General features: G+C 45.4%; 1 protein-coding gene across 2 annotated transcripts; it reads right to left on the reverse strand.

Annotated features, from left to right (window-relative positions):
* On the reverse strand, positions 1–27,825 carry LOC129710834 (calpain-A-like). 2 transcript variants are annotated; one of them, XM_055658103.1, is made up of 12 exons: positions 27,287–27,825; positions 24,968–25,099; positions 23,796–23,940; positions 18,541–18,724; positions 16,007–16,187; positions 13,690–13,761; positions 9,839–9,933; positions 7,860–7,937; positions 7,666–7,751; positions 5,489–5,611; positions 3,144–3,277; positions 1–416 (listed from the first exon to the last, which is right to left on the reverse strand). In XM_055658103.1, the coding sequence occupies exons 1-12, from the start codon at positions 27,569–27,571 to the stop codon at positions 171–173; spliced, it is 1,761 nt and encodes a 586-aa protein (XP_055514078.1). In that variant the 5' UTR covers positions 27,572–27,825; the 3' UTR covers positions 1–170. The 2 variants fall into 2 exon arrangements, with proteins under 2 accessions (XP_055514078.1, XP_055514079.1); XM_055658104.1 differs by having other exon boundaries at positions 27,291–27,427.
* Positions 27,826–27,989: the final 164 nt, after the last annotated feature.

Here is a 27,989-nt window from a genome sequence, read left to right on the forward strand (position 1 = left end):
TTTAAAAACACAATATATAATGATATTATCCGCACACTGAAGTCTGTTTGCACCACTGTGATGGCTATTGCACTGATATTCTAAGCCCTTGTGTTGGCTCTGTCATGCACCAGTGTATGTTCTTCCTCTTAAGTCCTCGGTCTCGCCGCTTCTCAGCAGGCCTTGAATGGTTAGTCCACTGCTTCTTCTGCAAGGTTGAATCCCTGGTGAGACTGAATCGGAGCGTCAGTGAAGATGCGCAGCATGAAAGCCTCATCGGTGTCTGGCACGAAGGTGCTGGGAATGATCACGTAATGTCCCGGCGTGAGTTTGCAGCGGAGGGTGATGCTTCTCTGCGCCACGTACGCTCCCGAATCCGAAACCTCCCCGTCGTGTGTGAAGTGTTTCGCAGTTAAAACCTTCAGAGGATCGCAAGACTGTCAAAAACAAAAAAGCACACAGCTTCACTCCAGCTCGGATTTTGGACTATTGCAACATTTTGCAGATATTATCGCAATGTTTTTTTTTTTTTTTTGTTTATTTTATTAGAAGTTAATACAGCACAAAACAGTACAGTGGAACCTAATTTTAGGTGCCAACTATGTCATACCGTAATCCATTCTATGTACAACCTCTAGTTTTATGTTATGAGAAGGAAGTAAGCAAGACAAGAAAAAGAAAACAATAGAAAGAGGAAAAAGTGGAAAAATAGATGGCAGAGAGTAGAAAAACGTGAAGTGTGTGTATAAAAAATAAAAAAGGAAGAGAGAAAGTGGAAAGTAGAAATAGAAGAGAAGGCCCCTTAAAAGAGAATTTTTCAAATCTGTATTCGGAGATGTAGCTCTATCCGCGTCATTAACTGAAATCAGCAATCCTTACGGTACCGCTGCATCACATGATTCCAAAAAGTCGATGAAAGGAGACCAACTCCTTAAGAATTGGTCATATTTATCTATTAGTCGGAGTCTCATTTCTTCAAGGCGTGCTGTGTCCATCATATTCCTAATCCACATTTTAACAGTTGGTGTGGTTGTATTTTTCCAAAATTTAAGTATCAATTTCTTTCCAATTATTAACCCATAATTAAAAAAAACATTTTGATCTTTATTTAAATTGGTATCGTCTCCTATTATTCCAAATATAATCCATTCCATTTTGGGTTCTATTCATGACTTGAAAAGCTTTGTAAATATATCAAATATATCACTCCAAAATTTATTCAACTTTGTACATCCTACAAATGAATGTGTTATATTAGCGTTTTGAAACAAACATTTATCGCATCTGGGAGAGACTTATTATCGCAATGTTTAAGACACATTTGCACAGGTACATAGATAGGACAGGTTTGAATGAATGAATAAGTTTATTGGCCAAGTATTCACATACAAGGAATTTGCCTTGGTGCTCCGCCCGCAAGTGACAACATGACATACAGTGACAATTATGCCCCTGTCCCACTTAGGAAATCTGAACAGAAACCTCTGGAGACTTTGTGCCCCACCCAAGGTTTCCGTGCGGTTCCCGGAGGTTTTTGTCAGTCTCCCTACCTGCTTCCACTACCTGCAACCTCCAGCAACCACCTGTAACCTCCGGGAACCGCACGGAAACCTTGGGCGGGGCGCAAAGTCTCCAGAGGTTTCCGTTCAGGTTTCCTAAGTGGTACAGGGGCATTAGGAATGACACATAAAACATTAATAATAAAACATTATCGATTAAACATGTGCATTAAATAAAATATCAGAAAAAAAGGAGGCTACAGAGTTTTGGCTATTGAGTAGAGCTACTATTTGTGGATAAAAGCTGTCTTTATGTCTGGCTGTGGCAGCTTTGACAGTTTGAAGGGATCTGGGCTAAATGCAGGCAGGTGGGATTAGTGTAGATGGGACATGTTGGCCGGCGTGGGCAAGTTGGGCCGAAGGGTCTGTTTCCACACTGTATTCTATGGACATTGTTTCGGGAACAAAAAAGCTCGCTTTTAATCCTGAAAGATGTCTTCAGGGGATTTCAAAATTATATTTTAAAGTAGGATGAGAAGATATGAATATTCAGAATATCTGGAGGAAAGACTAGAAGACACAGATGTTGGTGTACAAAAAAACCCCACACAAAGTGCTGGAGTAACGCAGCGGGTCAAACAGCATCTCTGGAAGGCGTGAATAGATGACATTTTGGGTTAGGACCCTTCTTCAGAATGATTAGCGTCCCGACACAAAACATCACCTATCCCATGTCCTCCAGAGATGCTGTCTGACCCGTTGAGTTACTCCAGCACTTTGTAATGTTTTAAATCACCAGGTTTGATTTGGGATGACTGACATTCAAACAAACGTTCTACAACTGAATAATCAGATGGTACTCAACGCAAGCCCATTCATGCTTGAATACATAAAGGGCTGAGTTGACATTAGTTTACTTTAAAGATAAAGGCTCTTTGGCTCACTAGGTCCACGCCAACCATCCATCACACGTTCACACTAGTTCAGTGTTATCTCTTTTCCCTATCCATTCCCTGCACACTAGGGGCAATTTACAGAGGGCCAATTAACCTACAAACACACACGTCTTTGGGATGTGGTTAGAAATCGGGGCACCCGGAGGAAACCCACGCGGGGAGAACGTGCAAACTCCACACAGACACGCACCCAAAGTCGGGATCAAACCCGGGTCTCCGGCACTGCGAGGCAGCGGCACTACCAGCTGCAACACTACGCCAACGATGGCATGTTACCATGCAAGTATCAGAGTGCCTCAGGTGTTGCAATTACCTTCATCGCAACAGAAATTATGTTCGAATCATAGAAATGGAGCAACATATTTTAAAACATCCAGTTAATTAGATAGATAGAGAGATAGATAGAGAGAGAGACAGACAGACAGACAGATAGATAGATAGATAGATAGACAGACAGACAGATAGATAGAAGAGACAGATAGAGAGATGGATGGATGGATAGATAGATAAAGAGAGAGATAGAGATAGAGATAGAGATAGAGATAGAGATAGATAGATAGAGATTTTATTGTCACGTGTAGCATGAAGGAACAGTTAAATACTTTGTTTTTCCACACACAGTACACAAAAGAGTCACCACAAGTTGCGGACAAAGATAGGTATGTAAAGATAGGTCGTTGTCTTTGCAAAATATCAATTGTCAACTTACTCTGTAAATCTGGATCCCAATGGGACTCATCAAGAGTCCAAGCTTCCTGCTTGTCCGTCTGTAATTCTGGATTAAACAGATTAAAATAGAACATTCCCGATCCTCTTGGTCGTCATCAAAGTCGGTGTGAGCATCTGACGGGTGGCAGAAAGAATATCGTGTTAGTGGAATCCCACATTGAGCCGAACACCTGTCGAGTAACCAGTGGGCAATTGGAATTGAACATTAAATTGACATTTTTCAGCCTAATTGTTTTGATACGTGCTGAGAGAACCAGTGCTGAAGACACTACAATTCATGTTAAGACATACCCTTCTTACATTGAAAAGTGGAAGGCGCAATAAGCTAATAGTCAAGGTACAATAACAACATTTAAAAGACATAGAAACATAGACAATAGGTGCAGTAGGCCATTCGGCCCTTCGAGCCAGCACTGCCATTCAATACAATCATCCAGAATCAGTACCCCGTTCCTGCTTTCTCCCCATATCCCTTGACTCTGTTAGCCTGAAGAGCTACATCAAACTTCTTGGACAGGTACAAAGATGGAAAGGTTCAGCGGGGAATGGGCCAAATGTGGGCAAACGGGAGTAGTTTAGATTGGGCAATTTTGGCCAGCATGCACATGTTAGGCTGAAGGGCCTCTTCCCATGCTGTGTGACTCTAGTACTCTTTGGGAAAGTGAGCTCCAAAGAACCACGGCACTTCAAGAGAGGTCATTTTATTTGAATGATACGGGCAACCAGGAACAGGCCCAGAATCGCTCCTTCAAACTTTCCGGCATTGCTGTGTGAATTCTGTAGCCTGGAGTTTATGGAAACAGAGAGTGACCTAGATATGTAAACATTGTGATGAGAGGAAGCAGTCTGACTAATAGCCAATTGTCTCTAGTCATTGGGAGAACCCAATTGCCAAGAATAATTCTGCCACATCCTACTGCTGGTCAGATTTAAATGAGTTTTAACTGTTGCTGCTGAAGTTTAACTACCATTCAGCCCATCAAGTCTACTCCGCCATTCGATCATGGCCGATCTATTTTCCCCCTCTCAACCCCATTCTCCTGCCTTCTCCCCGTACCCTTTGACCCCTGTAATAATCAAGAATCTATCTAAGGTACACAAAAATGCTGGAGAAACTCAGCGGGTGCAGCAGCATCTATGCAGCGAAGGAAATAGGCAACGTTTCGGGCCGAAACCCGTCTCCCGAAACGTTGCCTATTTCCTTCGCTCCATAGATGCTGCTGCACCCACTGAGTTTCTCCAGCATTTTTGTGTACCTTCGATTTTCCAGCATCTGCAGTTCCTTCTTAAACAAGAATCTATCTATCTCTGCTTTAAAAATACCCGATTGCTTGATCTCCACATCCTTCTGTGGCAATGAATTCCACAGATTCGCCACCCTCTGACTAAAGAAATTCCTCCTCATCTGCATTCTAAAGGTACGTCCTTTTATTCTGAGCCTCTGGTTCTGGACTCTCCCACCACTGGGAACATCCTCTCCATGTCTGTTCTATCGAGGCCTTTCATTATCCAGTAAGTTTTAATGAGATCCCCCTCATTCTTTTAAACTCCACACTAAGTCAGGCCCAGAGGCATCATTTCCATGTTCACTCTATCGAGGCCTTTCATTATTCTCCTAGATGGAAGGGGCCATAGGTTTACAGGGTGGCCTTCACAACCTCTTGGTGAGTTTAGTTTAGTTTAGTTTAGAGATACAGTGCGGAAACAGGCCCTTCGGCCCACCGAGTCCGCGCCGACCAGCGATCCCCGCACACGAACACTATCCTACACACACTAGGGACAATTTATAATTTTATCAATGCCAATGAACCTACAAACCCGTACGTTTTTCGAGTGTGGGAGGAGACCGGAGGTCCCAGAGAAAACCCACGCAGGTCACGGGGAGAACGTACAAACTCCGTACAGACAGCACCCGTAGCCAGGATCGAACCCGGGTCTCCGGCGCTGTGAGGCAGCAACTCTACCGCTGCGCCACCGTGCCGCACAGTTACTGGAGAGTATCGTGTAGATGCCACCTCGGTGCGGTGGTGGTGGGAATTAATGTCCCAGGTGCCGAATAAATTCAAAATAAGGTGACATCTTTCCCTGGACTACCTTTGGGTAGTTGAGCGTGGCACGGTAACACAGCGGTGGAGTCGCTGCCCTACAGCGCCAGAGATGTACAGGGTTTGGAAATCAATTGGCTTCGGTAAAAATTGTAAATTGTCTCTGGTGTGTAGGATAGTGTTAGTGTACGGGGATCGCTGGAGCGCCGAAGGGCCTGTTTCCGGCACCGTATCTCTAAACTAAACTCATTGAGAAGTTTACATGCACGTCCTTTATTACCTCTCTCTGCAATGGTGATGGGATATTGAGGATTACAGCTGTACTTGGTCATGTTATTCCTGCATCCTCCTGCGTTGATTCCAGCCACCCACTGGCCCGTTACCTCCTGCAGGCTGCCAGCATCTGTAACAGCAGAAGGACGTTAAACATGTCCCGAACAATAGACTCCGTTCTTTAGACGGACACAAAACGCCGGAGTAACTCAGCGGGACAGGCAGCATCTCTAGAGAGAAGGAATGGGCGATGTTTCGGGTCGCGACCCTTCTTCAGACTCTCCAGTGATGCTGCCTGTCCCGCTGAGTCACTCCAGCACTTTGTGTCTATCTTCAGTTTAAACCAACATCTATCTGCACTTCCTTCCGACACGCCTCCATTCTTTGAATCATTTAAAATTTCTCAATAGACAGATAAATCTGTCAAGTCAAGAACATACACATACGAGATGTGCAGTGAAATGAAAAGTGGCAATGCTGGTGGACTTTGTGCAAAAAGACAAACAACCAAACAACCAAACAGTAGACAGATAGGGATTTATCAATAAGCTGACTGAAGGAGGGTCCGTAACATTGCCTGTCCTTCTTCTCCAGGGAGGCTGTCTGACCTGCTGAGTTACTCCAGCACTTTGTGTCTTTCCTTGGTAAACCAGCATCTACAGTTCCTTGTTTCTACCTAATACTTATGATCGAATTACTTTAGTCAAAATTATGGTTACGTCAATGTTAATCTGGCTTCAGGACTGATTGAGCCTGAAGAAGGGTCTCGACCCGAAACACCAACTATTCCTTCTATCCAGAGATGCTGCCTGACCCGCTGAGTTACTCTGGCATTTTGCGTCTATCTTCAAGATTGATCACATCGAGTGTTTTTTCAGTGATGGTGCAGGCCGTTACCCATTTACACCTCTAACAAGCAAAATAATAGATTGATTTGCAACAGTCAACAACATCACATGAACTGTGAGATGAGTTAGTTTAGTTTAGAGATATCGCACAGAAACAGGCCCTTCGGCCCACTGAGTCTGTACCGACCGGCGATCCCCGCACACTAACACCAAGACTAACCTACACACACTTAGGACAATTTAAACCTATACTAAGTCAATTTATCTCTTTGTAGTGTGGGAGGAAACGGAAGATCAAGGAGAAAACCCACAATGTCACAGGGAGAAGGCACAAGCTCCATAGAGACAGCACCCATAGTCGGGATCGAACCCATGTCTCCGGTGCTGCAAGTACTGTAAGGGAGAGACTCTACCGCTGCACCACCATGCAACCCCTGGTAAACTGCCGAGCTATGGAACTTTTTTGTCTACTCATCATCCCAAACCTGATCCCCCCCCCCCCCCCCCCCCCCCCCCCCCACACTCCTCAAAATTGGTCAGATGCAAAAACCCACTCTCTCTCTATCTCTCCCTCACCTTTCCCTCTCGAGGGAAAGAGGGTGGTGGGTGTATGGAACGAGCTGCCGGAGGAGGTAGTTGAGGCTGGTAGTATCGCAACGTTCAAGAAACATTTGGACAGGTGCATGGATAGTAACAGGTTTAGAAGGATACTGGCCAAAAGCAGGCAGGTGAGACTTGTGTAAATGGGACACGTTGGTCGGTCTGGACAAGTCGCTAAAGACATACAGGTTTGTATTGTAGATTAATTGGTTGGTATGAATGTAAATTGTCCTGCGTGTGTGTAGGATAGTGCTAGTGTGTGGGGTGATCACTGGCTGGTGTGGACTAGGTGGGTTTAAAGGCCCTGTTTCCATGACTGTGACTCTATATCCAGCATCTAGTGGTCGTTTTGATTTTCTTAATTTCTTCATTTTTATTTCTTCCTTGTCCCTCCTGCTTATTTGTTGTGTGTATATATTTATATAATGGTATATGGACTCACTGATATGTTCTTTATTCGTGCCTACTATATTCTGTTGTGCTGAAGCAAAGCAAGAATTTGAGATTGTGTAAATATCTGGGACACATGACAAGTAAAGACTTTCAGGTTTGTACTGTAGACTTGACTCCCTTGTCCTCTGTGTGTAGGATAGTCCTAGTCTGGGGTGATCACTCTCTGGTGTCTCTCCCTCTCTCTCCTGATTCCATCTGTGACTCTCTATCCCTCTCTCCCTCTCTCCCTCTCTCCCTCCCCCCAACCACCCTAATCAATAATACATATATATTCCTCCATTACCTGCACCTCCATCACCATCAAAGTCAGGGCCCAGGGTCAGAACTGTGATATTTGCAAACTTTCGGCAGAAGTCATCGAACTTCATCCTGTGATATAAGTGAAACGACAGTGTTTGCTGGAAGATACGTCAGCTTTCAATGCAATAAGGTGTCATTATTCAATAAGATATACTTGATCCATCAGAAATGTCCTACCAGAATTCGCCATCATCCTTCTTGGTAAATCCAAATGATTCTTTAGTCCACGTTGGGATTTGATCCCACAGGGGGGAGCTTTTTGAAAAAGATCCACATTATAACAATGTTTAAGAAAGAACTGCAGATGCTGGAAAAAATCGGTGGACGAAAATGCTGGAGAAACTCAATGGGTGAGGCAGCATCTATGGAGCGAAGGAATAGGTGACGTTTCGGGTCTCGACCCGAAACTTCACCTATTCCTTCGCTCCATAGATGCTGCCTCACCCGCTGAGTCTCTCCAGCATTTTTGTTCACTTTCACATTATAAAAATGAACACTTTTAGTTTAGTTTAGAGAAACGCGGTGCGGAAACAGGCCCTTCGGCCCACCGAGTCCATGCCGACCAGCGATCCCCGCACAACTAACACTATCCTACACACACACACACACACACACACACGAGGGAGAATTTACAATTATACCAAGCAAATTAATCTTCAAACCTGTATGTGGTTGGAGTGTGGGAGGAAACAGGAGCGCCCGGGGAAAACCCACGCAGGTCACGGGGAGAACGTACAAACTCCGTACAGACAGCGCCCGTAGCCAGGATCGAACCCGGGCCTCTGGCGCTGTGAGGCAGCAACTCTACTGATGCTGTCTTTTTCTAAACATCTCGAGGTAGTCACGTTACTTCCTTCAAATAAGTATTCAAAGATCTGAGGAAGGGTCCTGAACCAGAAACGTCACCTATCCATGTTTTCCAGAGTTGCTCCCTGACCCTCTGAGTAACTCCAGCACTTTAGAGAAATCAATAATCATACAGCTGGGGTTTGAGCTGCCCAGGCGAAATATGAGGTGCTGCTCCTCCAATATGCTCTGGGCCTCACTGTTACAGTGGAGGAGGCCCAGGACAGATAGGTCAGTGTGGGAATGGGGGGAGCTAAAGTGCTGAGCAACAAGGAGATCAGGTAGGTTTAGGCGGGCTGATTATATGCTGTTTAAAATGTCATTTAAATGATTACATGTAATTTAACCTGTCAAACCTGTTGGTTTCTCTCTCTCTATCTAATTGCTGCTTCACTCACTGAGTATCTCCAGCATGTCCTACCTTTAATTGCAGAATTTAAACAAATGATGGGGCAAAGCTCCACCTGGTGTTCAGATGCAGGATTGCATGTGGTTACATTACAACGACAGGCAGGTTTTTAGGTTTAGGTTTGGTATGAAGGTAAAATTGTCCCCAGTGTGTGCAGGGTCGTTTCTTTCAGTTTAGTTTAGAGATACAGAGTGGAAACAGGCCCTTCGGCCCACCAGAGGGTGATCAGTGCCTGGAATGTGCTGCCAAGGGTGGTGGTGGAGTCGGATACCATCGTGGCATTCGAGAGATGTTTTGGATAGGCACGTGGACATGCAATGAATGGAGGGATTATGGATTAGACAATAGACAATAGGTGCAGGAGGAGGCCATTCGACCCTTCGAGCCAGCACTGCCATTCAATGTGATCACGGCTGATCATCCACAATCAGTACCCCGTTCCTGCCTTTTCCCCCATATCCCTTGACTCCGCTATCTTTAGAGCTCTATCTAACTCTCTCTTGAAAGCATCCAGAGAAATGGCCTCCACTAAATTCTGAGGAAGAGAATTCCACAGACTCACAACTCTGGGTGAAAAAGTTTTCCTCATCTCCGTTCTAAATGCCTTACCCCTTATTCTTATGTGCAGGTTGACAAGAGTTGGTTCTTGGCAGCATGTTCAGAACAGGCACTGTAGACCAAAGGGCCTGGTTCTGTGCCGTACTGTTCTATGTTGGTCTATATTGTTACTGGCTAGTTTAAATGGAGTTGACTGAGTGCTGATGCTAATGACATTAATATAAATGTATATCGAGGAAGAAACATCTCCAACTCCCTACAGAAACCAATTTCCAGAAGGTGATTTGGTGACTTTTGCTCTGATATTGTACAACGTGACAATTCCAGCAAGGACAATACTTACTCATCACTCCAATCCCCAGTCCATTCCATCTTTTTCCCTGATCCCCATGGGTTGAGGATCCGAACAAGGGGCACTCTCCCTCTTGGAGTGGTCAGCTAATGGGAATATTTTTAAATGTAAAAATAGGATCAGAATATTTACCGTTGAGTTCATCATAAGAACATCTAAAGTAGCTGGCAGGCATCAATGGAGCACCATCAGTTTAGTTTATTGTCACGTGGACCGAGGTACAGTGAAAAGCTTTTGTTGCGTGCTTTCCTGCCAGCGGATAGACCATACACAGTGGCGGACTGGCCAAGGGTGTCAGCATGCCCGATGGCAAGTGGGCCCCTGCTGAAGTGGGCCCCCTTTGTCTCCTGGCAACCAATATTTTTAGACCCTGTCCACCACTGACCATACATGATTACAATCGAGCCGTTTACAGTGTATAGATATACGATAAGGGAAGAATGGACAGCGATATGGAGTATCAATGGAGGTGTCCCAGCTCACAAAACTGGAGGGACTTTAGTTGGAAAAGCCTGATAGGGTATTTTATTAATCCTTCTCAGAAATGCCATTATGGTGGGAACTCTCCAGTTTGTTGTAGAAAATGTGGGAATTTAAAGGCAGATCATCACCATGTTGTCTGGGATTGCCCTGCTATTAATGTTTTTGGAGAGAGTTACATGATGCCTTACAAGACATTTTTAGATGTCGTGTGATGTGCCCCTGGAGAGTGAGGCCATGTTTTTTTGGACTCGTACCTGAAGACTGGCGGAAAAAAGACAAATACTTACCGAATATATTGATGGTAGCTGGTAAAATAAAAGCTCTCACAAAGAAATGGTTATCACAGGAGAGCCCAACTCTGAATGCATGGATGGACATCACAATGGACATTTATAAAATGGAGAAAATAACAGCAGATGTTAACTTTAAACTGGATTTATTTGTGTCATGCTGGGAAAACTGGGTTAACTATGTAACGCCTCATAGGCCAGACTTTATTTTTACAAATGTTTGATTATAAGGTAAAGAAAGGATCACTCCCTAAGTGTTTGTAGTTTATACTGTGTTTCTGTTTCTAGATTTGTTTTGTACATATCTCAAAAAGAGGCAATTTAAGACAAACGTAAGTGGATGATATATACATATACATATAGTATTATACCTGAAACCCGTTTTATGGAAATGTGTTTGCTATGGAATGCCAATAAAAGAGTATATTTAAAAAAAAAGATAAGGGAATAACGTTTAGTGCAAGGTAAAGCCAGTAAAGTCCGATCAAGGATAGTCCGAGGGTCACCAAAGAGGTAGATAGTAGTTCAGCACTGCTCTCTGGTTGTGGTAGGATGGTTCAGTTGCCATATAACAGCTGGGAAGAAACTGTCCCTGAATCTGGAGGTGTGCGTTTTCACACATCTGTACCTTTTGCCCGATGGGAGAGGGGAGAAGAGGGAGTGGCCGGGGTGCGACTGGTCCTTGATGATGCTGCTGGTCTTGCCGAGGCAGCATGAGGTGTAAGTGGAGTCAATGGAAGGGAGGGAGGTTGGTTTGTGTGATGGTCTGGGCTGCGTCCACCACAGGGAAAATAAGTTCGAATTTATTTGTCGATATACAAAGTAATTCAACAATTAACATTCCAAAATATATGTGTGGGCCAAATGAGAGACCCACAGAAACTAACATCAGCATGTGTGGAAATGGGAGTGCTGGGTAATGCCATGATAGTTAGTGATTCTTCTTCTTATCGAGTCCACACACAAGATTAGAAGTTGTTCAGCCAGAGCTGGACAAACTTCTCGGCAACTGCAGACAATGGTGTCTGTCTTAGAAACCTAGAAAATAGGTGCGGGAGTAGGCCATTCAGCCCTTCGAGCCTGCACCGCCATTCAATATGATCATGGCTGATCATCCAACTCAGTATCCCGTACCTGCCATCTCTCCATACCTCCTGATCCCTTTAGCCACAAGGGCCACATCTAATTCCCTCTTAAATATAGCCAATGAACTGGGCCTCAACTGCCTTCTGTGGCAGAGAATTCCACAGATTCACCACTCTGTGTGAAAAATGTTTTCCTCGTCTCGGTCCTAAAAGATTTCCCCCTTATCCTTAAACTGTGACCCCTTGTTCTGGACTTCCCCAACATCGGGAACAATCTTCCTGCATCGAGCCTGTCCAACCCCTTAAGAATTTTGTAAGTTTCTATAAGATCCGCCCCTCAATCTTCTAAATTCCAGCGAGTATTCTGTCTTGTCGCTTCTTGTGATTCTTGTGTATGGTGGTGGCAAGATTGGTGGAAACAGGGCCGCGACGTGAACGCTCTTTGCTTGACCCCATAGCTAGTGCTATGATTCATGCTTACATTATTATGACTTTACACCAACACCTCCAGTGCTGTACCTCTAAGCTTTCTTCCCTAAAAGCACCAGGTTTTTCTGCAACAACAGCAAAAAGTGAGAGGCAAAGATGCTGCCTGATTCACTGAGTTTCTCCACTGTCCCAACCTCATTGTTTTTGAGTTGGGATTCTCCACTTCTTCAAGTCCCCATCACCATCAATTAAACTATCCCGCAAATGTAGACTCTATGCCTCCAGATTCAGGGACCGTTTCTTCCCAGCTGTTATCAGGCAACTCTCACCAGCTAGTGCGGCCCTACCTCATTTGGCTCGAAGGGCCAAATGGCCTCCTCCTGCACCTATTGTCTATTGTCTATTTGAGTCTTTTGAACTGTCTTGAATCGGTTTTAGTTTAAGTTTAGTTTATTGTCACGTGTACCGAGGTACAGGGAGAAGCTTTTTGTTGCGTGCTAGCCACCAACATCATCGTTGGAAACATCAACGGTCACGGTGCCTTACAATGCCGTGTACGACAGTGATCGCAACTTCTACTGAAGTGTGTGATGGTCGTTGGCTCGCTAGGAGCTCATCCGCCCTTTGTCTTGTTTTTGGTCCTGCTGGGGGTCCACAGCCCCCTCCTCACCTGGCAAATCAGGTGGGGGAGCCATGGAGCAGGTAGCACGGGATTACATGGTATCCGTGGCAGGGGGAACTGACCCCCCCCCCCGACCTGCTAACCAGTCAGGGGAAAGACAACACATGATTACAATCTAACCATTTACATGATACGTGATAAGGGAATAAAGTTTAGTGACAGTAAGAAATGATGCTGTGGGAATAGAGGTTTACGACTGTGGAGCGATTGTAGTGTGTGCTTGTAGATCTGCCTCTGTCGATAGCTCGCAAATAGGCGCCTGAGTTGGCCGCCATCTTCATCGGACCTCATCGAACTAATGCGTGGTTGTCCAAAGCTACTTGGATACGGTCAACATATAATAACATTCATTTCATTAAAATATGCTGGGAAAGAATGTATTTTCTCAGAGAAAGCTGTCTGCATCTGAAATGTGTATAAAACTATGAGGGGAATAGATCGGGCAGATGCACAGAGTCTCTTGCCCAGAGTCGGGGAATCGAGGACCAGAGGACACAGGTTCAAGGTGAAGGGGAAAAGATTTAATAGGAATCTGAGGGGTAATATTTTTCACACAGAGGGTGCTGGGTGTACGGAACAAGCTGTCAGGGGAGGTAGCTGAGGCTGGGACTATCCCAGCGTTTAAGAAACAGTTAGACAGGTACATGGATAGGACAGGTTTGGAGGGATATGGACCAAGCTCAGGCAGGTGGGACTAGTGTAGCTGGGACATGTTGGCCGGTGTGGGCAAGTTGGGCCGTAGGGCCTGTTTCCACACTGTATCACTCTATGACTCATATCTACTCTGAGAGAGGGTGAGGAAAATAAAAGGGAGGGGACCTGAAATCTGGTTTTAAAAAACTTGCAAAGAGTTCCTTATTGTTAACAGCTTACCTTTCTTACTGCAGTCACCCCATAGGCATGGCCGGCGATTAAACCATCTTGAGCTCCAGACTTTCCATCTCCCTAAAATACAGCAGGTAAAGAACGTTGAATGTCAGAAGTGACTTGAAGAATTGTGGCTTTAGACTTTGTATATACAGCGTGGAAACAGGTGGTCGCTGGTCCACCAAGTCCACACCGACCAGCGATCACCCTGCACACTAACACTATCCGACACGCTAAGGACAATTTTTTACAACCTTATCGAACCCATTCCAAACCAGTACGTCTTTAGAATGTGGGAGGAAACCAGAGCACCCGGTGAAAACCCACGTGATCTTGGGGAGAACGGTACAAACTCCCTACAGACAACACCCGTAGGTCTCTGGCGCTGTGCGGCAGCAACTCTATCGCTACGCCACCGTGCCGGCCGTGAGCCCACCGGGTCCATGGTATACGTGACAATAAACTGAACTAAACTGGAACTAAACTAAATCTTCCTGCGAGCAAGGTTCCAGTAATGTAACAGCAACAGCAAGATATAAAAGTATTCTTGCGAGCATTCTTTTGAAATTCAGTATCACTACTCAGTGCTTTAAGCTTGGAATTAGACACAAATGTCAATATAACAACTTTGTGTTTAAGTTACAGCTGATTTACAGACAAGCTTACAAAACTTACAAAATTCTTAAGGGGTTGGACAGGCTAGATTCAGGAAGATTGTTCCCGATGTTGGGGAAGTCCAGAACAAGGGGTCACAGTTTAAGGATAAGGGACCCGAGATGAGGAAAATGTTTTCACACAGAGAGTGGTGAATCTCTGGAATTCTCTGCCACAGAAGGTAGTTGAGGCCACAGTTCATTGGCTGTATTTAAGAGGGAGGTAGATGTGGCCCTTGTGGCTAAAGGGATCAGGGTGTATGGAGAGAAGGCAGGTACAGGATACTGAGTTGGATGATCAGCCATGATCATATTGAATGGCGGTGCTGGCTCGAAGGGCCAAATGGCCTAGTCCTGCACCTATTTTCTATGTTTCTAAGCTGGATTACATCTACGTAGAGCTACATTCATTTCACAGTTCTTTTCTTCTGCGTATTGTGTTCCTACTTTATGAACTGTAGGTGTAGCTTGTATCAACAGTGGAACAATTTCAAACTCTCTCCACACAAGGACGGTTCAAAATACATTCTCAGCTGCTCTCAGCCACTGAGGTGAAAGATTGAGGATGGAAAAATCAACTAGTGCTTCTAATCATTAATCTCTATCTGCTGTGCAAAGGTGAGAATCCTCCCACAATGGAATATCGATCTGAAGAAGGGTCTCGACCCGAAACGTCAACCCATCCCTTCTTCCAGAGATGCTGCCTGACCCGCTGAGCTACTCCAGCATTTTGTGTCTATCAATGGAATATGCAATCTCACTCTCTATCTAAAACACACTTCGAGACACGGGTGGCACACCAATACAAAATCAAACACAACATTAAAGAATTTGACATAAAACACAAAAACATCCCCCTCGCATTTCTTTGTATTAAATTCCATCAACCGTTCCTCAGCCCACCCGGCCCACTGATCAAGATCCTGCTCCAATCTTTGACATCCATCTTCACTATCTGCAACACCACCCATTTTTGTATCACCTGCGAACTTGCTAATGTGCAGGAAAGGAAACGCAGAAGCCCGTTTACACCGAAGATAGACACAAAATGCTGGAGTAACTCAGCGGGTCAGGCAGCATCTCTGGAGAGAAGGAATGGGTGACGTTGCAGGTTGTGGTCTGAAGATATTGAAGAAGGGTCCCGACCCGAAACGTCACTCTTTCCTTGTATCCGGAGATGCTGCCTGTCCTGCTGAGGTACTCCAGTCTATCTTCGGTGCAAACTTGCTAATCTTGCCTTGTACGTTCCCATCCAAATCAATGCGTTCTCTCGGAAGTAACTGTGTCCCGACCACGGGGTGAACAAGAGGAAGAGGACTGGACTTTGCTGCCTTCCCTCCCAGTGGGAACCATTGTGGGGGGGATATTTTTATGTTTAATGTCAAATTCTTTAATGTTGTATTTGATTTTTTATTAGTGTGCTGCAATGGCAACTCAAATTTCACTGCACCAATTGGTGTATGTGACAATAAATGTCCTTTGTCAATCCATTGTCAATCCATTGCTTGCTTGCGTGCGTGCTTGCGCGTGTGTGTGTGTGTGTGTGTGTGCATGTGTGTGTGTGTGTGTGGGTGTGTGTGTGTGTGTGTGTGTGTGTGAGGGAGATTGATACTAAAACCTCCTGTATTGACCGTGGTGGTTCGAGGTGGCTTGGGTTTGGCCTGCCCTACCTTCCCAGTTCCACAGGCCATCAGCGCATTCTTCCTGGAGGCCGCAGCAAGATGGTCGTACAGCTCCTCGTATCGGTCAGCGTACTCCGAGAACCTGTAGATTTCCCCCACGCCGCCTGTCAGGTCGGTCAGCGCGTCCAGCGTCCACCCTCCCTCAATCGCTTTATAGGAACCGTGCAACCTGCAGTCGCAGAGGGAGGCAAGCGGCAGAACATCCCATTGAATGGTTGGCATCGCGGGTCGGCACGGGCTCGGTGGGCCGAAGGGCCAGTTTCCGCACTGTATCTCTAAACTAAACTAAACTAAACTAAACTGGGACCTGAAAATGGTGCCAAACTGGCGACTCTGTTTACTGTTTCAGTGTAATACTGCTAAACACTTATGTCATAAATTCTAGGAGCAGAATTAGGCCATTCGGACCATCAAGTCTACTCCGCCAGCCAATCATGGCTGATCTATCTTTCCCTCTCAACTCCATTCTCCTGCCTTCTCCCCATAACCCCCGACACCCATACTAATCAAGTATCTATCTATCTGTGCCTTAAAAATATCCATTGACCTTTTACACACAGAGGTCTGTGGAATTCTCTGCTTCAGAGGGCGGTGGAGGCCGGTTCTCTGGATACTTTCAAGAGAGAGCTGGATAGGGCTCTTACAGATAGAGAGGGGATTTGGGGAGAAGGCAGGAATGGGGTACTGATTGGGGATGATCAGCCATGATCACATTCAATGGCGGTGCTGGCTCGAAGGGCCGAATGGCCTACTCCTGCATCTATTGCCTATTGTCTATTGTCTATTGTAATTGAGATGCGTACCTAAGATGTATCTAAGTGCTTATGAAAAGTGAGAACATGCAAACTCCACACAGACAGCACCCAAGGTCAGGATCGAACCCGGGTCTCTTGCCACTCTGTGTCATCTTAATATGCCAATTTCTTATGGCACCACAGTGTCGTACAACATAGAAAGAGTCCATTCAGCCCAAATGTTCCGGCTCTTAAAACATTCCCATTGGTCCTATTTCTCCACTCAGTTCCCTTTAAAACCTGGAAAAAAGATTCAGAAGAAGCTTTGTGTGTCACGGTGGCGCAGCTGGTAGAGTTGCTGCCTCGCAGCACCAAAGACCCGGGTTCAACCCTGACTACGGGTGCTGTCTGTGCGGAGTTTGCATGTTTTCCCTGTGACCTCGTGGGTTTTCTCCGGGTGCTCCGGTTTCCTCCCACATCACAAAGACATACGGGTTTGTAGGTTAATTGGCCCTCTGTGAATTGCCCCGAGTGTGTAGGGAGTGGATGAGAAAGTGGGATACCATAGAATTAGTGTGAACGGGTGATCGATGGTCGGCATGGACTGGGTGGGCCGAAGGGCCTGTTTCTGTGTTGTATCTCTAAAGTAAATTGAGTTTAAGAACGCACAAACCAGTCGGTGACAAGAAAATGCAAATAATAAATGTGTTTTTTGGGTTACTTGCAAAATATCGCAGCTTAATATTAAACAGTCGTGACATTTAGTTTAGTGTAGTTTAGTTTAGAGATGCAGTGCGAAAACAGGCCCTTCAGCCCACTGGGTCCGCGCCGACCAGCGATCCCCGCACATTAACACTACCCTACACGCACTAGGGACAATTCATGTTTACACCAAGCCAATTAACCTACAAACCTGCACATCTTTGTAGTGTGGGAGGAAACCGGAGATCTTGGAGAAAATCCACGCAGATCACTGGGAGAACGTACAAATTCCGTACAGACAGTACCCGTAATCGGGGTCAAACCTGGGTCTCTGGTGCTGTAAGGCAGTAAAGGGGCTGTCCCACTTGGGCGACCTAATTGGCGAGTTTAGAAGAGTTTGTAAAAATGACATGTTGAAGACCTCCTTCGACTATGTGGAAGACCTCCTTCCACCTCCTTCAACTATGTTGAAGAACAGCTTCGATTAGCTACGACTAGCTACGACTAACTTCGGGAAAATTGGACACCGAATAGTGGAGAGTGAAGCCGACTTCCTTCGACCTCCCTTCGACTATGATGAAGACTATCTACAACTACCTTCGACTACCCTCGATTACCTACGACTAACATGACGACCCACGACGACTAAACCTACGAGTAAAAAAAGTAGCGATTTTTTCCATGGCGATCTTTTTCTTACACGCGGGGATTTTTTTACATATTGAAAAAAATGCCGCGACCTTGCTGAGGCCTTGAGTACGCGGAGACCACTCTCGAGCATGAAGGAGAGTTACGAAGACTTCCTACGACCTCATGTCGACCATGCTGCGAGTATGAGTCGAGGGCAAACCCGCCAGAACTCGCGGATTAGGTTGCCCAAGTGGGACAGGCCCTTAACTCTGCCGTTGCGCCACTGTGCCGCCCATTTGTTGAGCATTTTTTTCCAGATTCTGGTGTGAATATGGATTTGACTTGCAGATTGTCAGCTGTTCCGCAGTAGCACGCCAACAATGCTTCTGCAACAGTTCAGTTTTTTTTGACCAGTGTAGCACGATTCCTGACTATTAGATGAAAAGATGCACTTACTTTGCAAAAGCCTTTTCAAAAAGCGACGGCCAAAATTCATTACTGGCCTCGGATTTGGCGTAAATAAGTTGTCCAATCCTTGTTGGCAAATAATCGTCCACCAAAATTTCTACCCACTTCCCAAATTGCCAGAATCGGAAGCGAAAGATTCCATAATATGGAGAGCTGCCGGTGATAAATTGACCTGGAAGTAAGGTAGACACAAAATGCTGGAGTAACTCGGCGGGACAGGCAGCATCTCTGGAGAGAAGGAATGGGTGACGTTTCGTGAACCCTGGACCTGTAAGTATTCGTGTGTATAAATGCCCCTGTCCCACTTAGGAAACCTGAACGGAAACCTTTAGAGACTTTGCGCCCCACCCAAGGTTTCCGTGCGGTTCCCGGAGGTTGCAGGTGGTTGCCGGAGGTTGCAGGTAGTGGAAGCAGGTAGGGAAACTGACAAAAACATCCGGTAACCTGCGGGAACTGCACGGAAACCTTGGGTGGGGCGCAAAGTCTCCAAAGGTTTCCGTTCAGGTTTTCATAAGTGGGACAGGGGCATTAGTTAGACCCATTGCCCCTCTCCATTTGAATACAGACGGTCAAAGAACATTCGTAAATGTCTTACGGTCATAAGCGATAGGAGTAGAATTAGGCCATTCGGCCCATCAAGTCTACTCCGCTTTTCAATCATGGCTGATCTATCTCTCCCTCCAAACCTCATTCTCCTGCCTTCTCCCCATAACCTCTGACACCCGTACTAATCAAAAATCTATCTATCTCTGCCTTAAGAATATATCCACTGACTTGGCCTCTACAACCTTCTGTGACAAAGAATTCCACAGATTCACCACCCTCTGACTAAAGAAATGTCTTCTCATCTCCTTCCTAAAAGAACGTCCTCTAATTCTAATTCTAATTCTAATGTGTAAAAAGGAACTGCAGATGCTGGTTTACACCGAAGATAGACACAAAACGCTGGGGGTTTGGTAACTCAGTGGGTCAGGCACCATCTCTGGAGAGAGGGAATAGGTGCAGCCCTCCAGTTACTTTCTCCTCTGTCTCCCAGTCTGAAGAAGGGTCTCAACCTGAAACCTCACCTGTTCCTGTTCTCCGGAGATGTTGCCTGACCCGCTGATTTACTCCAGCATTTTGTGTCTATCTGCAGTGTCGCCCATCCATGTTCTCCATAGATGTTGCCCGACCTGCTGAGTTAGTCCAGCACTTTGTGTCTATCTGCAGTGTTAGCAGTCATGTGAAATTGAAAATAGCATTTCACGATAACAGAAATTACTCTAGAAAGGAGAACATTATGCTCCTCAGGCTGTCTTCTGCTCCACCCCCCCCCCTTACAAATAGCCTGAACGAAACGTCGCCCATCCATGTTCTCCATAGGTGCTGCCCGACCTGCTGAGTTACTCCAGCACTTTGTGTCTATTTTTATAAACCAGTGTCTGCAGTTCCTTGCTTCTTGCATATGAATGATGTGACCGGGTGGAGGTTCTTTAGAATAAAGCAAGGTCTGAAGAAGGGTCTCGACCCGAAACATAACCCATTCCTTCTCTCCAAAGATGTTGTCTGACCCCGCTGAGTTACTCCAGCATTTTGTGTCTATCCAAAGAAAATGCCTCGTAGAACACACACGGTGTGCAGTTTTGGTCCCCTAATTTGAGGAAGGACATTCTTGCTATTGAGGGAGTTCAGCGTAGGTTTACAAAGGTTAATTCCCAGGATGGCGGGACTGTCATATGCTGAGAGAATGGAGCAGCTGGGCTTGTACACTCTGGAGTTTAGAAGGATGTGAGGGATTCTTATTGAAACATATAAGATTATAAAGGGTTTGAACACCCTAGAGGCAGGAAACATGTTCCCGATGTTGGGGGAGTGCAGAACCAGGGACCACAGTTTAAGAATAAGGGGTAAGCCATTTCGAACGGAGATGAGGAAACACTTTTTCACACAGAGAGTTGTGTGTCTGGGGAATTCTCTGCCTCAGAGGGCGGTGGAGGCTGGTTCTCTGGACACTTTCAAGAGAGAGCTAGATAGGGCTCTTAAAGATAGCGGAGTCAGGGGATATGGGTAGAAGGCAGGAGCGGGGTACTGATTGTGGATGATCAGCCATGATCACAGTAAATGGCAGTGCTGGCTCGAAGGGCCGAATGGCCTACTCCTGCACCTATTTTCTATGTTTTCTATATAGATATATTTTATTGGTTTTCATATTCAGACATTCATCCTTTCGCTGCATGTTTGATCATTTATTCAGATTTACCTGACTAAAGCCTTCACACAAGCCCACACTCGTGGAAGTAAGCCGAAGGGATTTAGTGATGCGTTAAGATATTAATTAACACACCTGGTTGAATCACACCTGCGTCTGAACTGAACATTATAATAACTAGCAGGTGGCTGATAAATGATAAACAGGGGGCAAGTATTTCACATGGTCAAGTATATCAGCGTCGCGGTAATGAAGGAATTCCCCTGCAATTTCTTTGATTAGGTTCCCGATTGAATAACACCAGCATTTTTCTGCTCACTTGAGCAAGTATAAAGGGGACTGATTGCTACAGGAAATGCTGCAGAGTGGCGCAGCGGTAGAGTTGCTGCCTAACAGCGCTCACAGCGCCAGAGACCCGGGTTCAATCCCGACTACGGGCGCTGTCTGTACAGAGTTTGTACATGTTCCCCTTGACCTGCGTGGGTTTTCTCCAAGATCTTCGGTTTCCTCCCACACTCGAAAGACGTGCAGGTTTGTAGGTTAATTGGCTTGGTGTAAATGTAAATTGTCCGTTGTGTGTGTAGGATGGTGTTAGTGTGCGGGGATCGCTGGTCGGTGCCGACAGGGTGGGCCGAAGGGCCTGTTTCCGCGCTGTGTCTCTAAACTAAACTAAACTAAACGTTCATCAACTCCACATCGGCCTAACTTTAAAAAAAAAATCTCCGCAATTCTGTGGCATCACAGAGTCAGGGGCATGACTAGGAAAATGAATTTCATTGACTGAAAATACAATCTGCTAGAGGAACTCAGCAAGTCCAGCAGCAGCTGTGGGCTACATTGATTCATAGTTTGAGAAGTAACTGTATAAATTGTCCCTAGTGTGTGTAGGTTAGGGTTATTGTGCGGGGATCGCTGGTCGGCACAGACTCGATGGGCCGAAGGGCCTGTTTCCACACTGTATCTCTAAACTAACAAAAACAAAAACATGCAATTTGTAGTAACATTGGGAAATAGGCACGTTCCAGGAAATAGGCACGTGTCAATTATATTCTCCTGGCAGAAAGATGAACATAGAATGTATAAAAGAAAGGAGATGAGGAGGAATTTCTTTAGCCAGAGGGTGGTGAATGTGTGGAATTGATTGCCTGAGACGGCTGTGGAGGCCGATTTAAAACAATTTTGGACAGATTTTAAAATTTGTCATTGCATTCCACTTATTTATTTTACCTTATTTAAACAGCAAGATAATGTAACCATGTTATCTGTTGTTGCGCAGAATTAAACACTATTAATATTTCATCAAGAGTAATCTGCCAGTGAAATGGGATACCAATCCTTCTGTTTCAATGCTGGCTCAAGTCCAAGAATTCTGGAGTCCATTCATGACATCGTGGGCCAAGAAAATGCGTTAACTGTGCAGGAAGGAACTGCAGATGCTAATTTAAACCGATGATAGATACAAACAATCTCGAGTAACTCCGTGGGACAGGCAGCATCTCTGGAGAGAAGGAATGGGTGACGTTTCGGGTCGAGACCCTTCTTCAGACATCGATGACATCTAATCTGAAACGACCCGAAACGTCACCCATTCCTTCTCTCCAGAGATGCTGCCTGTCCCGCTGAGTTACGCCAGACTTTTGTGTCTATCTTCAAAATGCATTAACTGCTCCTTTCAACATCAGGCCTGGATAGAGTGGATGTGGAGAGAATGTGTCCACTAGTAGGAGAGTCTAGGACCAATGGCCATAGCCACAGAATAAAATGACACTACTTTAGAAAGGCGATGAGGAGGAATTTCTTTAGTCAGGTGAATCTGTGGAATTCATTGCCACAGACGGCTGTGGAGGCCAAGTCAATGGATATTTTTAAGGTGGAGATTGACAGATTCTTGATTAGTACGGGTGTCAGGGGTTAGGGGGAGAAAGCAGGAGAATGGGGTTGAGAGGGGAAGATAGATCAGCCATGATTGAATGGTGAAGTAAACTTGATGGGCCGAATGGCCTAATTCTGCTCCCAGAACTTATGAACCTTTGAAGTACTTGTCTACATTCGTGTTTGGAAATTGGTTTTCATTCGTTGTTTGTGCGCTAAAGTGTCGTTCATTTTGTGGAGTTCCCTCCACAAAACATCTTAAAGTAACCCAAAATGTATTTGAAACAGCTTACAGCCGGAGTGCTAAAACAAGAACTCCGAACCTCACTGAATTGGTATGTTGACCCGTATCCCACCATTCCACCTAGTCTGGGCTGCACAGTGGCACAGTGATAGAGTTGCTGCCTTACAGCACCAGTGACCCGAGTTCAATCCTGACTACGGGTGCTGTCTGTACAGAGTTTGTACGCTCCCCCTGTGACAGCGTGTGTTTTCTCCGGATGCTCCGGTTTCCACCCACACTCCAAAGAAGTGTAGGTTTGTAGGTTAGTTGCCTTCTGTAAATTGTCCCTCATGTGTAGAATAGAACTAGTGTATGGGTGATCGCTGGTCGGCGTGGGCTCGGTGGGCTGAAAGGCCTGTTTCCACACTGTATTTCTAAACCTAACTAACCTAAACTAAACCGAAACGTTGCCTATTCCTTTTCTCCAGAGATACTGTCTAACCCGTGTTCAAGAAGGAACTGCAGATGCTAGAAGATCGAAGGTACACAAAATTGCTGGAGAAACTCAGCGGGTGCAGCAGCATCTATGGAGCGAAGGAAATAGGCGATGTTTCGGGCCGAAACCCTTCTTCAGACTGAAGAAGGGTTTCGGCCCAAAACGTCGCCTATCTCCTTCGCTCCATAGATGCTGCTGCACCCGCTGAGTTTCTCCAGCAATTTTGTGTACCTACTGTCTAACCCGCTGAGTTTCTCCAGCATTTTGTGCCTTTCTAAACTAAATTAAATGATAGTAAACTAAACTGACACTGTTTCACAGCAGACTATAAAGGCTAGTAATGTTAGGAACTGTAGTTAGAATTAAGTCAACACACACAATGCTGGAGTTCCCGTGCTGTGTGACTCAATGATTATGACCAATTATATAGTAAAGGTCTCTGATTTAAAAATACCAATTCGTACCTGATGGAATGACTCGCTCCGTTAATCTTCTGTAGTTGGCGATTGTAGCCACCGATGCCCAAAACCAGCAGTCACCCAGCTCACCCTGCACGATGTCACTTTTGCTGACTCCGTCTGTCATGAAGAAAGGATTTTCATGTAGGTCCTAGAAGCAAAGAAATAAGCAACTCCTGTAACTAAAGCACTGCTCCGCTCCTCTGCACTCCCGGATACGGAAATCAACAACAACCTTTCGTCAATAAGAAAGCAGCTGGTAGAACTGCTGCCTCACCATCAGTGCTATAACAACATTTAAAAGACATTTGGACAGGTACATGAATAAGGCGCGGCACAGTGGTACAGCGGTAGAGTTGCTGCCTCCCAGCACCAGAGACCCAGGTTTGATCCTGACTACGGGTGCTGCCTGTACGGAGTTTGTACATTCTCCCCGTGACCAGCGTGGGTTTTCTCCGAGATCTTCGGTTTCCTCCCGCACTCCAAAGACGTGCAGGTTTGTAGATTCATTGGCTTCGGTGTGTAGGATAGTGATCGTTGGTCAGCACGGATTGGATGGGCCAAAGGGCCTGTTTCCGAGCTTTACCTCTCCTTATCATTAACTACAGATGGAGTCAATGGTGGAGAATCTGGTCTGTGAGATGGACTGGGCTACAGGCCATGAAGAAAACACCCCAGCGGTACGAACATTGACTTCTCCAATTTCAGGTAGTCCTTGCTTTCTCCCCCCTTCCCCTCCCCTTCCCAGCTCTCCCACAAGCCTACTGTCTCCGCCTCTTCCTTTCTTTTTCCCCTTCCCCTCCGACATCATTCCGAAGAAGGGTCCCAACTATTCCTTCTCTCCATAGATGCTGCCTCACCCGCTGAGTTTCTCCAGCACTTTTGTCTACCTATGAAGAAAACGCATATGTTCTCAGCCATTTCATGGAGTCATGGAGTTACAGCGGAAACAGGCCCTCATTAGATTAGTCATTTTACTCCAGCGTGGAAACAGGCCCTGGACTAATCATCTCGATTAGTAATTTTAAATAGCACATTTTTAGTCCTTGCAGAAAAGTATAATTTAGCACACAGTTGTTCTTGCGTGGCAGTAGTACAAACCGGGATTCGATCCTTCCGGACTAACACTCAATTGTGAGTCGTTCCACAATCAATATAGGACTAATCAATATAATCACCAAAGTGCGGATCCATTCGATTCCTTCTGGGGCCATGTGCTCATAGGTTAGTGATGAAGGCTCAGGAAGAAATTCAGGATCTCGCCAAAGCTCTCCGGTTTTCTCGAGTTCTTTTACAATGTTCTCATAGTTCTGAATGGAATAAGAAAAAGCAGTCTAATGGTTACAAAAGGAATGTACCATTCATAGTCATTAACAAAATGATATATAAAACATTTAATAAATGTCAACACAAAATTACCATGTTGATGAACAAACTCATTCAATGAAGAGGGACCTGGCGTGGGGTGGGGAGGGGGGCTGCCGAGAACAGAGAGGGTCCATTGGGGACCAACTTGAAAACTATCTTTATCGGCGCCCTCTATGTAGCGACTCTTTGCATACCTTGTGTCTGGTATGCGAAGCGAAGAATCGGCACGCACGATTTTAAGGGTGCCTTCCTCCCTTAACAGTAGAGTCAACATTTCACTGAATGGTTTCTAAATTCAGAATCAATTCATCCCCTGACACCTCAAATACATTCTGGTCTAGCTCAACATAACATTAAAATCTCTTCTCCCTTGTAATCTGAAAGCAGCATAAAATTGTTTTGTAGACACCAAAGACTGCAGGTGCTGGAATCTTGGGCAAAAAATCAGCCTGGAGGAACTCAGCAGGTCAGTCAGCACCCGTGGAGGGGATAGACTGGTGACTTTTCGGATAAGGACCGTTCTTTAGCTTGAAGGGTTTTGAACCGAAATGTTGCCGGTTCTTTCCCTTCCCAGATGCTGCCTCACCCGCTGAGTTCCTCCAGCACGTTGTGGCTTGCATAAGGCTGTTTTACGATGGGATAATGGGTGCAATCATTTCCCTTCGTTATCGCAGTCGCCGCCTCAAAAAGGCTGGCAGTATCATCAAAGACCCACACCATCCTGGCCACACACTCATCTCCCTGCTACCTTCAGGTAGAAGGTACAGGAGCCTGAAGACTGCAACAACCAGGTTCAGGAATAGCTACTTCCCCACAGCCATCAGGCTATTAAACCTGTCTCGGACAAAACTCTAATTATTAATAACCCATTATCTGTTATTTGCACTTTACCAGTTTATTTATTCATGTGTGTATATATTTATATTATGGTATATGGACACACTGATCTGTTTTGTAGTAAATGCCTACTATGTTCTGTGTGCTGAAGCAAAGCAAGAATTTCATTGTCCTATCAGGGACACATGACAATAAATTCACTTGAACTTGAACCTCTTGCACAACCAACAGTGGACCATTGTGGGCTCTACCTTTCCTTGGCCATTGGTGCCGGCTCTGATTTGTTCTGTGCCCTTTCATACCTCTAGTTTCCCTCTCCCCTGACTCTCCCCCGACTCTCCCCTGACTCTCAGGATCTCCACCCAAAACGTCACCTATTTATTCCTTTTCTCCAGATATGCTGCCTGACCCGCTGAGTTACTCCAGCATTTTGTGCCATTCTTTATTATGCGTGACTTCAGACTTAAATAGCACCCACTTATAATTGCAATGCAGTTCCTACAGAAATTAAATACATTGTTGTCTATGTGAAATATCAAGGGGTTTGCATGGTGCTTTTTTTAAGAAGATGCAGGAGTGACTCCTCTGTGGGTCAGGCAACATCTCAGGGGTACATGGATCAGTAATGTTTCAGGTTAGGACCCTTCTGCAAACTCTACAAAAGAAGAAACGAGGAACTGCAGATGCTGGTTTACAAAACCAAAAGACACAAACTGCTGGAGTAACTCAGCGGGTCAAGCAGCATCCCTGAAGAACATGGATAGGTGATGTTTTGGATCGGGACCCTTCTTCAGACTGAAGGGTCCCAAACCCAAAATGTCACCCATCCAGATTCTTCAGGGATTCTATTGACTCATTGAGTTACTCTGGCAGTTTGTGTGTTTTTTAATCTACAAAAGGAAGACAAATGTGCAGGTCTGAAGAAGGGTCCCGACCCGAAATATTGCCTGTCCCTGTTCTCCTGAGATGCTGCCTGACCTGCTGAGTCACTCCAGCACTTTGTGTCTTCTTTTGTAAAAAAAATAGCATCTGCAGTTCCTTGTTTCTACTATATATTCAATATTGCTGTAGGGAACAACAATGAGAGGGTTTGCACCAATGATCTCATAGCGGCACTATAAGATCTTTGGTTTGCACATTAAAACCTTCACATTGCAATCTTTACACAATGTAACTATATCAATGAACTTCAAAACAAATTCAACTTTCCGAGTGCAAATTACAAGAAATTTGGGGGGAAAAACAGCTTACGTAAACCGGGCAAAGTTTTGATAGTAAGTTAAAATGATTACCGACTCAATGTTTAAGTTGTCATCTGTTTTCAGCATTTCGTTGACTTGGTTCATTAGCGCATCCACGTCGTTGTTTCTTGGGCAAATGTTCAACAGTGCTTTCACCTCCCCAGTGAGCAAGTTCCATTTCCCACTGTCTACTTGAGCTTCCGCCCCTCCCTCCGTCTCGTACCCTTTCATCTCCTGCCCGCTCTTGTCTTCACTGCTGCTCCCGCTGGGTGCGTTAGCCTGCAAGAAATGGATCTGCGTTACCGTGGTGTGGATACACGAACAACTGCTCCCCATTCAGCACGGAGTCTAACCTTGTACCGCGCAATGGACGCTGGAGTAACCTGTTATATAGACTGTAATAAGATATTCAAGAAGGCCGTTGGTAAACTGTGATCAACTTCCCCTGTTGCTATGAGATGATGCGTTGGCAATGCCCGCATTCTGGGAGCGATGTTTCTTTTGTTCTGAGTAGTCCCCGACAAAAAAGATGCTTTAAATACCTCGTCCATAAAGTATCATGTCAGAAAGGGTCAATAGACAATAGAGAATAGATGCAGAAGCCAGCACCACCATTCAATGTGATCATGGCTGATCATCCCCAATCAGTACCCCGTTCCTGCCTTCTCCCCATATCCCCCGACTCCGCTATTTTTAAGGTCTTATAGAAACATATAAAATTATTAAAGGACTGGACAAGCTAGATGCAGGAAAA

Source organism: Leucoraja erinacea, chromosome 28, assembly GCF_028641065.1.
Source record: "Leucoraja erinacea ecotype New England chromosome 28, Leri_hhj_1, whole genome shotgun sequence".
Classification (NCBI taxonomy): domain Eukaryota; kingdom Metazoa; phylum Chordata; class Chondrichthyes; order Rajiformes; family Rajidae; genus Leucoraja; species Leucoraja erinaceus.